Here is a 15,073-nt window from a genome sequence, read left to right on the forward strand (position 1 = left end):
GTTAGGTCCTTTTCTTTTAACCCTAGAACAGACATGTTTCTAACACTGTCATGCCGCGGGCAATATGAAGATACGTCAAGTAGATGGAGTTTTTTGTAATCTCACAGTGGCTCAGTAAAGTATGTAAATATTTATATAAACCTTTTGCGAATATAATCATGAATATATTTCTTGAGTGTACAGTGGCTCACGAAAGTGCTCAAACACTTTTAAAGACATTTTATGCGTATATTATACAAAACAATTTGAAATTTCGTTACTATAACGAAACACAACTATCGTGATTACATTGGTAAAGTTTGAACCGAATCTAACAATGTACTAGGTTAATACATACGACATGTCTTTTTTCGAGTTAGATTTTAACCTTACGTCGTAATTTTTCTAGAACATTATACATCTAATTATAGTAATTTCTACATGATTCAGTTTATGAAATTGATCAATGTGGCATTTGTATTGTTCAAATACTACCCCTAATTTGCATATTAAAGAGGAATAACAAAAAACGCCGAAGACTGTCTCATCATAGTGCTAATAAAATTTCAAAATGTTTTACATAACACTTGATATCACATACATACCCTACTAAATATGTTATACTAAAGTGTTCAAAGTTTTCCACACCAAGTGTTCAAATTTTCATAAATCACAAAGTTTTCTCTTTTACTAAATCTTGCATGTTAATACTTGAAGATTAAAATAAATTTTAGTAAATCAAATGAGTTATATTAAAAGTATATAATAAAAACTAACGAATAACGTGGTTCTTTCGTAATTTAAAATGTATCGAATCAGTCGAGATGACGTAACTCTCGATTGCACTGTTTGAAAACTTTCGACCTTGCATGATGGATAATAAATATATGTATTATCAAAAATTGGTATTATGAAAGATATTTACATATAAATATATATTTATTTATATCTAAGTATCGTCTTCTGAATCCAATTAAAGCGATTCGTAATAAATTACATGAGATATATAGAAATTAAAGAACAATCAAATTAAAGTCTTTTTGTAATTTGAAATATATCGAATCGATCAAGATGGCGTGAATCTCGATATTTTATCGTTACAAGGTTTTAAGTTTTGTGTAATTCGATAATAAATGTATTATGAAGGATGATTCAATTTTCCTATTCGATTTAACTAAATGAAAGGAAATAATTTATTGTAAGGTTATCGGATATAAAAGTGTTATGGCTACTTATAAATTATATTTGATAAAATACTCTATTATTATGCCTGACTGGAATACAATAATTGTACAATAGTTGAAACACAGTAATACTAGTAATTGCTGCAACAAAATTGAAATGAAGAAAGGTTTATTCTAGAATCAGAATTCCCCAAATCTGCCGAATGATATGTGAAAAGTACTTTATAGCAATATAATACCTATAGGTAAAGTAAATATTTTATTATCGACTTTCATATTTATTAGCAACCTGTATCAAATAGAGTCAGCGAAATGAGAGCACAGTTTCAAAGTTATAATATTCGTTATCTATTAAATCGAACAAAAGATAGAATGCAATTTATTATTTAATAATGCGTCGATCCGATCTGCTATCTATAACATCCGTTTTGGCAACGAATGATACAGTTTTCAAATATAACCCTGTGAATATATTGTTCCATTCTTCTTCAAGGCACTTTTGATATGATAATAAAAATCGAGGTCATCTAGACCATGTAAGTTAAATCTCTTTTCGTCTGTGAATATAACTTTTCTCTACTTTTTATTCTTCTTATTATAGAGTATATGACTATACTGCACAAAAAAATAAGATGAACTTCCTCGTTTATAATTTCACAGTGATATATAATTGTAACATTACACAAACAGCATTGTTAAATCTCATTTTAGAGCACTACAAACGCTATTTGAATATTTAAATGAATATTTTGTTACGATAACTTAATAATCTTGTGGAACATGAAATGAATGATATGTAAATAAATTACACAATAATAACTATTATTGATAAATATTCAAATGAAATGAGAAAATATTTTAGTATTTTAATATTTAATAATTATTACTAAATATAAAAATTTAATCTTTAGATTAAAAGATATTTGCTAGATTGTGCGGTTTTTTAAAGAGTCAAGTATATTCACGATTAATTCATGAATTATTGAATATTCAAGAATAAAAAATTCAAAAATTTGAATAGTTCTAAATTATTGGTAGCGTGAGTAAAACTAGGTGTATGATGTTTTTCAAGGAATAATTAAGATTGAAATATTGCTTACAGGTTGAAGAAATGTATTCTTTAGCTAAGTTTAATTGTATTCGATCAATTTTCAAATTAAATTTTCTGGAAAAAAAAGATTAAATGAAAGAAGAAAAAAGGGTCATATGAAACACGTTACTCTATATTTTTGACTTGTCGATTGTATCATGATTATCGGGACATCTTGTATAGCTCCGCTCAGTTGCGTTGAACATCTCGGCGTTTTATCAAATTTGGGAATGCGAAGAATAAAATATCATGGTTTATGACTGAAAACATCTTTTTTGCGATTACTCGGGTATTGTATGGAAATATCCAAGTGGACGTTTGTTCAACGTTCCTTTTCTGTTAAAATTTCCGTTTACAAAGATATGGTATTACGTAGTTTAAACGCGTGAATCTAACCTGATACAGTATTGGAAAACATCTCTTGTGTCTGTCAGTACAATGTTGTTGCGAACGTACAAGTGGGGATTAAACTGCCAATTTAAACAGCTTGCTCGTAATTTTGGAATATTAAAGGTAATCTCATTTCTTAAAACATTATTCCTAAAATCTATCTTTGCAATCTTTTGCAATATAACCAAAATTTTATTTAAAGCATCAACCAGCTCTTGGATTTGAACATCATGTTGCTAAACTGCCGATAATACAACATGTTAGATGTAAATCTAACACTCCAATGAATACCATTATACTATTTGTTCCACAACAAGAGGTTTAGAATCATTATTATTATCTTATTATTATTATCTTTTACCAACTGAGAATTCATTTCAAATTTCTTTTAATAAATCTTTTTAGGCATGGGTTGTTGAAAGAATGGGAAAGTTTCATAGGATTCTAAACCCAGGGTTAAACATTCTTACACCAATAATTGATAGAATTAAATATGTTCAGTGTCTCAAAGAAATAGCTATAGAAATACCTCAACAAAGTGCTGTTACCTCAGGTACATTCAATTATATGTTTAAATATTACAGATATAAAATGGTATTAATTATATTGTTCTTTTATTGTAGATAATGTAACATTAAATATTGATGGTGTATTATACTTAAGAGTAGTTAATCCATTTCTGGCTTCATATGGTGTTGATGATCCTGAGTTTGCCGTAGTTCAAATAGCTCAAACTACAATGAGATCTGAGCTAGGAAAAATACCTTTGGATAATGTGTTCAGAGAAAGAGAAGGGCTCAATGTTTGTATCGTTGAGAGTATAAATAAAGCAAGTGAAGCTTGGGGAATAGCTTGTCTAAGATATGAAATACGTAAGGCTAATTGAAGAAACTTTCTTGTTTGATATAAAAAGTTATTGTCACTTGAATTTCTTGTAACAGGTGACATAAGACTACCTCCAAGAGTACAAGAAGCAATGCAAATGCAAGTGGAAGCAGAACGCAAGAAGAGAGCTGCAGTTTTAGAATCAGAAGGAACTAGAGAAGCAGAAATAAATATAGCAGAAGGAAAACGTTTAGCGCAGATTCTAGCATCCGGTAATCGTAATCGTGTTTTTAATCAACAATCTATTATGTTTAAAAAATTATAAATAACTTACACAATACCCTAACAGAGGCTATAAAACAAGAAGAAATAAATAAGGCGATTGGTACTGCACAGGCTTTAGTGGCCATTGCGGAAGCACGTGCAAAGAGTTTAAAACTTGTGGCAAATGCTCTCAATATGACAGATGCAAAAAATGCAGCAGCATATAGTATAGCAGAACAATATGTCAAAGCATTCAACAAATTGGCAAAGGTCAACAATACTTTGATCTTGCCCAGTAATGTTTCTGATGTGTCTTCCTTAGTAACACAAGTATGTCACCCAAAAATTTGTCCCTGTGTAATTACTTTGCAGATTGTAAATTGTTGTATATGATTACTTCATCTTCTAGGCAATGACGATTTATAAACAAGTTATGTCTCAGCCTACTTTAGATAATCCTGATGCAAAAGAGAACAAAGATGCTCTCAGTGTTGATGACTCAGATGAATCTTTCGAATATTTCAGTGACAAAGAAGAAGCAGAGAAGCACAGAAGCAGCAAAAGAAAGCAAAATCCTAAAGTATTGTAAAATATTTATACATAACATAAATATATTTTGATTTTTACTATGTATCTTTTGCAGTTCTGTCCTTATAGAGATGGGGGAAATAATTAATTATGAGTCAATAATAACAAAACAATTTTATGCAAAGATTCATAAGTTAAAATAGTTACAAGAATAATTAATTTTTTAAAAGTGCAGTAGTGTAATGATTGATAAATTACTCTGAGTTTCTATGATTCTTTTACTTTCTTTTCTTTGTGTGAACTGAGACTGTAGGTACTGGAACAGCATATGTTTCTTGGGAAATTCGATTGATATAGTATAATGCAACCATAGAAAACAGGAAGCATGTTGTAATTGCCACACGATGTACTAGACCTGATGCAATTAAACTGATTATCAATGAAGAGATAACTGTAACAAGAAAATTTGATTATTATCTTGAATTAGTGATATTTGATCTTTTAATATCAACATCAAGTAACATACCTTCAGGAAACAATTTTTGTTGAAAAGATTTGCCAAATATTGTTGCTTCCAAGTTTCCTATTGCAGTTAATACACACAAAAACAATATAGATCCAATATATCCTCCCAATATTGTATAAACCTGTGACGATGCCAGGGAAGCTTTATATATTTGCATTCCCGAAAATACGAGAACTGTTAAAATAGATGACAACACAAACGATACTCCGCTACTAACAGCTGAAAAGTAAAAGAAAACATATTGTTTCCATATTTCATTTACTTAAATCGTTATTTTGAAGAAAATTAATTTACGTTAGAAGAATTGGGATAGGAATGTGACTATAATATTAACTAATCAGAAAGTCTAGTATACTATTTCTCTTAATATTTCTACATATCTTATCAATATATTACGCAAAAAAGATTTCTATAAATGTTTTGAAGTATAGTGCTTTATAAATTTATACGTACGCATTTTTAAACAAAATTTTTGTGGTTAGAACCGGTTCGAATTGATTCGTGGATCTTTCAATTTTCAGCACAGTGCTATGTTGTCACTTTGTCACAATGTGCTAAGACATACCAACATTACTTGCATTAAAGTCCCTCAAATTTAAAATTTAATTAAATTAAGAAGCGTTGAACAAGCTAAGACAGAGGCTAGGACAATAATTAAGAATCTATATTCTCTGTAGCTATAGATTTCTTAATTAATTTACAATTTGTATAATTGCAGATTAATAATAGATTTTTAAGGAACGTTATTTCAAATATATAATTTAGGATTATGAAATTGAATGTTCAAAAAATGTGTTTATAAGTCGTGTGAAAAATTCTGGAAAAATTCATTGGGATATTTTCAAATATCTATTTTCCAGATAAATCATCATTTATTTAAAAATTTAGCTGTGGTCGTGAAGAATTATGGTAGTGCAGGATTAAATAGTCTAGTGACATTTTCTCTCTAGAACGTGTCGAAATTTCTCTCGCATATTTAAATGTTTAGTTTGCTAAAATGCATCATCAAATTATACAGATATAAAGATTGTCGAAATATTTAGAACAAAGGACAATATTATTGCAATCTAATCATTGGTATGATATACATTAGATGGTTTACTTGGCAAGAAATATGCGTGCGCAGGGATTGAAGCGTTGTTATCGATTTTGAACTTGTTACGGAGACTCCCTTTTCGATCGATATTTTAATTAACAATTCTTTTACTATTCTTTCTTCATCGTCCTTGTAAAATTCTGCAACTATTTCCAAATAAGAATAACATCTCTCATTTTATGTATAACTGTCATCAAAATAATGTATTATTCAAATTATACAATATTAAAAATAACATAATTGATCGAGAAAATAAATCAACCATAATTTTCTATAAATATCTAAAATATTTAACATTCGAGTTAAAGATATCTTTTCATCAAAATTTCGCACCGTAGCACTCCCTCATTAAGTGGCCAGAATCCTGCCTTGTAAACTGACTACTACTATCCCTACCACATGTTCGCAGTTTTTTCCATTTCCATCTCATTTCCAATGCCGACAATCAACTTAAACATAAATTTATATCGGATATCTTAAATAAGATATCTGAAATCAGATACTTCTATCTTTTTATCAATTTTATATTGATGTAGAATCTCGTAAGCTATTGTTACAATGAATGTATGCTCTGAATGAATGAAATATTTAAGGTTATGATTAGAATGGATGCGTTAAAATCGATTAAAAATACATAAATTTTTTGACAGAATTGTGTTTTGGTTATGTAACAACATACTTTTTGTAATTCCAATGCTATATTTTGTATTTTTAATACAATCAGATGTAAAATGCTAGGTAGGACGTAAAAAGTAAAGGAAAGCGTTTTTAATAAATACGTAAATGTGATTGTTAATTAATACGAAAAAATAATTGGTTAGCTGTGTCCATATTTCACACAGGCACGAGCATTATGAAGTTAATGAAAAGCTCAATCTTGTTTCTCAATTCAAACAGATGCTTCAATATCTGACCAAATTCCGTCTCAAGCTGCGGCCAGTTATCAAAGCAGTGTTGTATATGTTCACGGAAGTTGATTTGACTAGCGCAGTATGACGTCAGAGGTAGTAGGCCGTGTTCGCGGAGAAGGAGTAGGATTGGCTGTCAGGAGTGATCGGTCCGGCGAAGGAGTAGGAGGTCCGGGTCGCCATTTTGGCAGGTTGTGAGAGCCTTCTGTCGTCGCCGTGAGCCGAGCTGTCGTTCGCCCAGCTGAGCCCTTTACGCGCGCGCGAGAGAGCTCATTCGGCTCGATCGAATTCGCGACACCAAAAAGCAGAGGCCAGGCCGGTTGGTCGCGAAATCGAGGGAAATACTACTTGAACCAACGGGAACCGGCTCCACGCATGTATATTCGCAATCTTTACGTATATCGTTCTACACATAACTCTTCATTCCCTGTTGGTGCTCTCGAGTAGGTTTTACTCTCGTGTCGGTTGAAACGCCAGTTTGTGGTGGTGTGCGTGTGACACTATCGTCGAGGCTGCAGAACTGTTCCTGACTGTGATAGATAGTACGACACGAGAGACAGAGAAGGAGAGTAGTTAGAGAGTCGAAAGGTGCGTGAGCTTTAGAGGAAAAAAAGTTCGAGTGTGACAGAAGTACAGGGACAGTATGGCGGGACAGACGATCAACGACAGGCTATTGGCAGCCAGGCACAGCATCGCCGGTCAGGGTCTCGCTAAGGCTGTCTGCAAAGCTACTACCGAGGAGATGATAGGACCCAAAAAGAAGCATCTCGAATGTAAGTTCTCCGAAGACACAATTATGTGTTTGTAGACTAAGGAATTCTATGTATTTATGGGACATTTGGAAGTTGAAGAATGTACAGAATGTATATCGTAGGCAAAAATATACTGGGGCGTGTAGAAGTTTCCGAACAGATAGATCTTTCACTTGGTATTTCAAAAGCGATATTTTAAAAAACTGTTAAGTAATATTGCATAACTATATAATGGTACTTGTGTATTATAATACCTTCTTTTACCAATTTGCTTAAAATTACTTTTTGAATATAGAATTGAAAATTCATTCTGATCGAAAATCTTTACATGTCACTGTATGAAATAGGCAAAGGGCATCTGTTACGATATTCAGTAAGTAAGACATTTCAGTTTAGGTTTTGTGTTTGAAATTATATTCATAGGAATATGAATTTGCGTAAATATCCACGCTCTAGTTATTTGCATTGAAAGGATGGGATTAATGTTCTAGGTCTTAGGTGAATCGGATTTAGTCGAGGTGATTTTACATAGGATTTTCACGGTGACGAATGGTACATATTCGTTTAGCACGTTTAGTGTCACGATGGTCGTCAATCGCTTACGTTACTAAATTTTTTAGACCGATTAAAATAAGATAAACTTCGTGAATTAATAAATTGTCAATAGTATGAATGATTTAGACAACACTGATAAATTTCATAGTCAAAAAACTGTCAATGGTGTGAGTGATTTAGATAACGTTAATAAGTTTCATGGACTAAGAAATTTTTAGTGAATTGTCAGAGAAAAGTGTACAAATATAATATTTTACAAAAATCAAAAGTTACGGTATAGTATATTCTAGGGCAGAATACGCGTGGATTAAGAACGAATTAACTACTAACTATACTGCTAATTTTTACGAGGAAATATTTTTTAGTTTAAAAATTTATTTCTTATATCTTGTACACGCTATCTGTTTATTAATTTGATTAGAATGTATTTCAATTAGGTCTATAGATTAGATATTTTTTTGGCGTTCCTATTGCAAATAATTGTCTTGGCATGTTCACAAAAATTATTAACATATGCTAAGTTTTTCCGCGTGGTCCTAGTTGGAACGCTGTATTTTTAATAAATATTGTCAAATTATGGCCCATTTTAAAATATCAATTACCAGAAATAGATAGCTAATACAGGAATAAGGGTCCTGAATAGATGTGGTTTAAGCTGTACATTAGGTTACACCCCTTGAGAGTCGTTTCAAGCTTAATCATGCACCTGCAAGCAAACAAGTCGCTAATATGTTGCTTTACGTATACGTAACCTATTTTAGAAATTCAAACTTTCTGCGATTCATTATCTGCATAAATTTCGAAATCGACTTTTAGCCAAATTTTCAATGCAAATAGTCCGCAATGTTTTGCTCGTTATATCATGACATATAACTAGGCTGTGAATTTTTATGTATTTAAGAAAATGGAATGTTATGAAGAATTTAAATTTATGGGAAATTTGAAAATGCAGAATTCGTAGAACGCGCATAATATGAGGAAATATATAAGATATAATATAGTGTTTTGTACAATATGTACTTGGTAGGTGAAACAATTTTCGACTTTTTCGAATGTATTCTCAAAAATATGAATTTGTATAAAAATTCTCAATGTTCGTATGACTTAATCGAGATATAATTACGCTATATATAGATATACAATATATATAATTATTATAATTAGATATAGCTAAATATAACTGTTTTGGATCTTCAACTTAACAGCATTTCAAACAATTCCGTTACATGAAAAAAGTGAGAGGATAGGTCCTCGGATAGGACCTTGTTCTGAAAACATTAGTCCTCGCATGGAGGAGTATCAGTGAGATGTACAGTGGCCACAAAAAGTATTGGCACATATCTTTCTTTCCCAAGAAAGCATATTTGTAGCCGTACGAAAATACCATTATAATCTACCATTACTATACACTATACTACTATAATCTCAATTGATTTTTATACATTTATTAGAAATTTGAAGGTACAAAAATCCACAGAGTGGACATAATTTGTAAAGGTATATAAAATATTTAAAGTATAATACTCTCTATAATATTTAGTAGGTTAAGCAATTTTCTACATAAGTTTCATTCCTTTAATTAATTTGCATATATATGTATTTCTTTATTGTATTGAGAATCAGTGTTTTTTATCTCAATCTTTTCTAAAGTTTGTGCATGTATATTTTGTTTTTGTCTTAATTTAAATGTTGAAGCTATGTCATAATTTATTATATATTCATTAGAATATTTTGTTGTATTATTGTAGGTTAGGTAACGTACATATTCCCCAATTATATTTATAAGAATATGAATTTGCATAAATATCTACAGTCTAGCTACTATATTAAATACGTTAATGTACCAATGTTTCTTGTATAGCCAACGTGTATAGTCAACTATTGTTACATACAAAGCGACTCGTAGACTGGCCGGAAGATGAATCACGTTCCGACGGGAATATCTGCATTTTTTCTCGAGATCAAACGGTTTTTCAAGGTGTATGAACCTAAGCCAATGTCTGGGTGTTGACGTTACCGCATTAGTCACGTCTGATGTACGAGAAATGAAGCGCGCACCTTTCGTGTGTATGTGAGTGTGTTTCTGTCCGTTACACGTTAACGGGTTACTTTCCATTTCGAGGCGTTGCGCGGACGAAAGTGCCTTGATCGACAAGGTTTTAACGAGAGGAAGTCAAGCCATGAATGTGGAGATCCTTTTTCGAAATTTGGGATATTAGTATCCCAATATATTATATAGTGTGTTCCAGTAATCATAGCAAAATCGGCATAATGGTGATTCTACGTGGAAAAATAGGACGAAAATACAGAATAAAATTTGTCAAATACTTTTAAATTTCATTTTCTCCGAAACGACGCGAGCTATAAAAAAAATTGTATTTTATGTTTTTTCGATTCATTTTTTTACATAGAAATCATCTCCGTAACAATTGTATTGTGATTATTGGGAACATTGCATATGTACATATCTACTGCTGCAAAGCTCTCATAGGGTTTTTCAGATATTCGTGTTTGAGGTCTAGTGTATTTAATTCCGTTCTATTCAGTTGTACTTTTTGTTCACTTTTTGTTTACTTTTTATAATTATATAAAATACTAATAAATATGTAAACACTTTTTATTTGTCTTCTTCAATTTGGCACTATTGTTATAGCGTAATTAATTGTTATTTTATTTTATAATGATTTTAAAATCAAGCATGAACATTTCTAGGAATTATCTGCATTGTCAAAATTTCATTAAATTGAAATAAATTGTAAACAAAATAGGAATTTCATTTTCTTGTATTTAATGTGTTTTATATAACTGAAACTTTGAACTTCTATATCGGGAAAATGACGACTCATTCTAAAAAAGTCCTCTAGCGCGTTATAAAAACCTTAATGGGTCATTCGACATATGTACAGACAGTGACAGACAAAATTGATATTCTTAATTGAATTCTAATAACTCTTATACTAAAAATCTTTCGTCATATTGGTAATCATATATTCTATGGAATATATTTTATTTATTTATTGTTCTTAGTAAATGTAAATCAGTTTTATAAAATTACGATTGTACCAAATTTTGGTACCTTTTTACATTTCTTATCTTATGAACTGTACATCACACGTGTATTGCACCTAATGTTAAGAACTTCTAAAGGCAATTTTCATATTTCATGCAGTTTCTATTCGGGGAAGTTAACGCCTACTAAGAGCTAGAAATTGAGAAATCGATTAGTCGGCTGAAGAAAGAAATGAAAATGCATGAAAATATTAATAGATGTTGAATGTTGGATAATTTCATGCCGCTGAGTTGAGAACTCGGTTTGCGTCATCAGAAATTTTGAATAACTATCACGGTATCGAGTTACGTTCCTTCGCGACCGTTACACCGATAACGATCGTTACTGTTTATTGAAAAAACAAGTAACTTGACTTAGTAGACTTTTTGCTCGTATAGCCACACCGCTCGCGAGTTGCTGGTATCGATTGTATAGTTTGTTGGCAAAGTACTTGCCGACCTATACACGCCCATTGCAATTATGTTAACAGGAATAAGTGCCATCTATAACCGTGAAATGTTTGTATTAACAAAAATTTGCAAAATTTATGGAGAATTCTTTTTAATAATATGGAATTAACGATATAAAAGGCCTTTTTAACAACATAACCTCTATAGTTCAGAAACAATATAGAGTTCATATATCTACATACTAGGTTTAAATTGGTTTTAGTCGATCGTTACATGAAAACCAATATATGTACATATCGTTGCAAAATATTCGAAGGGAATTGATCGAGATTTCTAGTTAAGTAATGGTGAAAGTTTTTGAACGCTGGATCCTACTGATAACAGATGTTTCGTGCGAAAGTAGTTTCCGCCGCTTCCTGCGTGAAGTTGTTGTTACGATATTATCGGTTTATGAATGTTGCCATGAAGTCGAAGCTTGTTAGTGACATAACGTTCTTCGAATGTTGCCGGGAATGGGAACTTTATTATGTTTCTATGCCTATCAATCGTATCGATAAATACATTTCTTGCCCTTTTATAACCTCTGTTACATTTACAATGTTATTAAACAATGATACGATAGAATTCAAATTTCGTGCTAAAATCACTTTTTTTTCTTTGTTGATACATAAATCGTTCTAATTTCGACTACCGATTTTAAATTAACAGAATATACAGTTTGCTTACGAAAGTAAAATCTTGTATATATACATTCAAATAAAAATTGCTGGAAAGGAATTTAGCATTTGGTAGAGGCAGAGATTTTCTGTATTACATTTAAATAATCTTCTAACGTAATAATTATTTTAGAACAAACTTTAACTGAAGAAACTATGTATAACAGTCCTGTTATTGAATTTTAGAATTGATACAATTCTGGAACAATGAGACTAAACAGTTATTAGGAAAGAGTTTTGAATTATGAGAAAATTGGTTCGATTAGATACATATGTATATAACGTGAGGTTTCAGTACCATATGAGAAAAACCTAAGTAAACCTAACTTAATATGTGCATTGTCAGATTCGTTTAAAACTTTACCAATATAATCGTAAGGATCGATCTCATTACAGTATTAATGGAATTTGAAAATGTCTCGTATAACACACATAATATATTCATAAAGGATTTGTATAAGTGTTGGAATATCTTCGTGAGCCAGTGTATGCTGATTGTTTTAGGTTATGAATATGCATTCTAGATTATAAATAATAGTGGAATACGAAAATGGCCTGTAGAATATTTTAATATTAAGGATGACGTAGGATGACTAAGGGTGACGTGAATGTTTATAACCTGCGTTATGTCGCGTTCCTTCCATTAATTAGAGTTGGACAGTTACCGATTGTGTAAAAGTTTGGTTATCGACAGGAAAATACGCAATTTTATACGTGAAACGATAGGAAACCGCACCAGTTCCTCGTGATTATCGATTCTACTGTCGCATGGGTTGCATCAAGGTTTGTAGATATATGTGTAGGTGGTGTGACCTGTATCTGTTCCAATTTGAAAGCTCACCCTCGTCGGAGACCGTGACGTAGGGTCTTTGCACTTTTCAATCGTATCGAATTATTTCTAATTGATTCAGCCGAATTAAGAAAAGGAAGAAATATAGAAAGAAGTTCTCGGGATATATATATACGAAACATATATATATTTCATAACCATTGCATCATGTTTCGTTAATATAACGTAATTTGTTGCCTGTTTTTTTCTTATGGTCATTTTGTCTTTATGACATAGAAAATAAGAAACGTTTCAAATACATAATGGTTGTTTGGTTAATTAAGAAATTATGTACGTGTACACATATTTATTTATACGTATAGGTAATGACCACTGAATATGTTGTTGCAATAAATTTGGTACCTAATTTATTGGTTATTAATACACCACAGACTTTTATGCATTTTTGGGAAATCTAATTTTTTAATTCCTAATTTTTATTTTACATACCTAAAGCAAAATACTTATTTTAATGCTTAATAAACGAAACAAATTTCCATTTAGAATCTATTCCTGTAGGCATATTCGTAATAATGTAAAACTGCATAGACATCCGCAGTCTAGTTATTAAATACGTTTGTGCGATATCATTTATAAACGTATAAAAAGAGGAAAGAACTTGAAAAGCACGAGTCACTCTTATTGAAGAAACCACTTTTGTAGAACAGAAATTACTCAAGAGAATTCGAGACAGCAAAGGAAATCAAATTACACAATATTTTGGAGAATTTTTGAATATAATATTCTGGGCATTTTTGAAATTTAATTTTTCAATTTTCTTGGATCACGATGCACTATGAATGATTTTGTGATACTTTGTCTAATTTTAACGCATTGCAAAGTTAATGGTCGTTTTATTATTTTACGTAGTAGCATTTGTTTCAGCCAACCCCTGGTGAGCGAAAACATTAACATTATATTTCGTTAGTAGTAAGAGCGCGTTTCCGTTTTAACGGAACGGAACTCGCAGTCTTTCTTCCGGTCTGTTAATTTAGATAGCGAAACGAATTCCTGTCGACTAAACCTTCAGCAGGCTCGAATTCGTCCTTTCTCTCGGAAAAATTTCCACGAACAACTGCTCTCAACAATAAAACTAGAAATTCACTTTTTTCTTCGTTTCATAACCTATTATTAAACTCTGGGTGATTATGCATTTGTGAAAAATTTAAATGACCAAACACGTACAGTATTAACGCCGTCGCAATAGTAGATTTTTTGTTGTCTTTAATTATAGTCTTAACTTTCGATGATACCAAATTTAGATGTGAATATGCGTGAGAGCTTGATAGTGAGGGGGTGAACAAGCTTGTATATTTACCACTTGTATATTTAAAAAGTATTTCATGAGACAGTATCGAACTTTTGACGATCCAGAAATATCTCGATTACAAACGATAAATTATTACTATGATTGTTGATATTTTACTGGTGAAAGGTTTCCGATAAAAAGAGAGAGCAGAAATGTGTGCATATTTCGTGTCTCTTGATGGCAAATTTCATCGACAGTACGTAGAATGGTGCTATCTTTAGCACGACAACTGATCATCCGTGGCCTCCGAATGGGCATGCAATCAGAACGATCGCGAGGTCATCGGCTGGTAATCGAGTGTACGGCCGATCGATAGACGGAATCTCGAACGAAAGCTACCCAGCATGCATTGCTAGTGGGCATGTGCGAAGTACCGTCTAGTCGACTATCTACATCTTCTCGGTTCTACGATCGATTCGATTCGATTCGATTCGATTCTTCCTGGTCCTCGTATGTCGTTTATAACTATTGACTCAGGGGCGGAGGGATTCTGGTGTAGCAACAATAAAAGCAAGTATTCTTTATGAACTTCTTTTTACGCTAATTATTGGTTATATGTTGGTTATATATTGGTTAGATCTTTCTGGGATGTAAATGGATAGTCTTAAAGTACAAATGTACCTTTTTTATTTCAGTTCTTCTTGTAGTTTATCGTATATTATA

General features: G+C 31.6%; 3 protein-coding genes across 27 annotated transcripts in view; 2 read left to right on the top strand and 1 right to left on the bottom strand.

The window, feature by feature from the left end:
- The first annotated feature begins 63 nt into the window (after positions 1-63).
- LOC126874788 (stomatin-like protein 2, mitochondrial) lies at positions 64-4,494 on the top strand. Of its 2 annotated transcripts, none has more exons than XM_050637219.1 (9): positions 64-119; positions 2,659-2,766; positions 2,846-2,962; positions 3,049-3,196; positions 3,267-3,515; positions 3,585-3,740; positions 3,818-4,062; positions 4,142-4,312; positions 4,376-4,494. In XM_050637219.1, the coding sequence occupies exons 1-9, from the start codon at positions 84-86 to the stop codon at positions 4,406-4,408; spliced, it is 1,263 nt and encodes a 420-aa protein (XP_050493176.1). In that variant the 5' UTR covers positions 64-83; the 3' UTR covers positions 4,409-4,494. The 2 variants fall into 2 exon arrangements, with proteins under 2 accessions (XP_050493176.1, XP_050493177.1); XM_050637220.1 differs by lacking the exon at positions 64-119 and adding an exon at positions 2,266-2,542.
- Positions 4,416-5,405, bottom strand: LOC126874806 (protein KRTCAP2 homolog). Its single transcript, XM_050637252.1, has 3 exons — positions 5,240-5,405; positions 4,787-5,005; positions 4,416-4,711 (listed from the first exon to the last, which is right to left on the bottom strand). The coding sequence occupies exons 1-3, from the start codon at positions 5,241-5,243 to the stop codon at positions 4,539-4,541; spliced, it is 396 nt and encodes a 131-aa protein (XP_050493209.1). The 5' UTR covers positions 5,244-5,405; the 3' UTR covers positions 4,416-4,538.
- A 1,504-nt stretch (positions 5,406-6,909) lies between these two features.
- Positions 6,910-15,073, top strand: part of LOC126874770 (phosphatidylinositol-binding clathrin assembly protein LAP) — a 32,051-nt gene continuing 23,887 nt past the window's right edge. For 11 of the 24 annotated variants that reach the window (XM_050637174.1, XM_050637178.1, XM_050637179.1 and 8 more), the window contains exon 1: positions 6,912-7,563. In XM_050637174.1, coding sequence (XP_050493131.1) covers positions 7,434-7,563 — 130 coding nt within the window. In that variant the 5' untranslated portion in view covers positions 6,912-7,433. Of the gene's footprint in view, positions 7,564-15,073 lie in introns of all 24 variants that reach the window. The other 13 variants (XR_007693011.1, XM_050637169.1, XM_050637168.1 and 10 more) reach the window with 3 other exon arrangements.

This window comes from Bombus huntii, chromosome 16 (genome assembly GCF_024542735.1).
Source record: "Bombus huntii isolate Logan2020A chromosome 16, iyBomHunt1.1, whole genome shotgun sequence".
Classification (NCBI taxonomy): Eukaryota; Metazoa; Arthropoda; class Insecta; order Hymenoptera; family Apidae; genus Bombus; species Bombus huntii.

Bases quoted from the DNA above. Each gene is read 5' to 3' on its own strand.
- LOC126874788 (XM_050637219.1), top strand. From the start codon at position 84: ATGGAGTTTTTTGTAATCTCACAGTGGCTCAGTAAA. The intron at 4,063-4,141 runs GTATGTCACCCA...TTCATCTTCTAG, and splicing joins TGTCTTCCTTAGTAACACAA to GCAATGACGATTTATAAACA. The intron at 4,313-4,375 runs GTATTGTAAAAT...TATCTTTTGCAG, and splicing joins AAAGAAAGCAAAATCCTAAA to TTCTGTCCTTATAGAGATGG.
- LOC126874806 (XM_050637252.1), bottom strand. The intron at 4,712-4,786 runs GTATGTTACTTG...TTCTTGTTACAG, and splicing joins ACAAAAATTGTTTCCTGAAG to TTATCTCTTCATTGATAATC.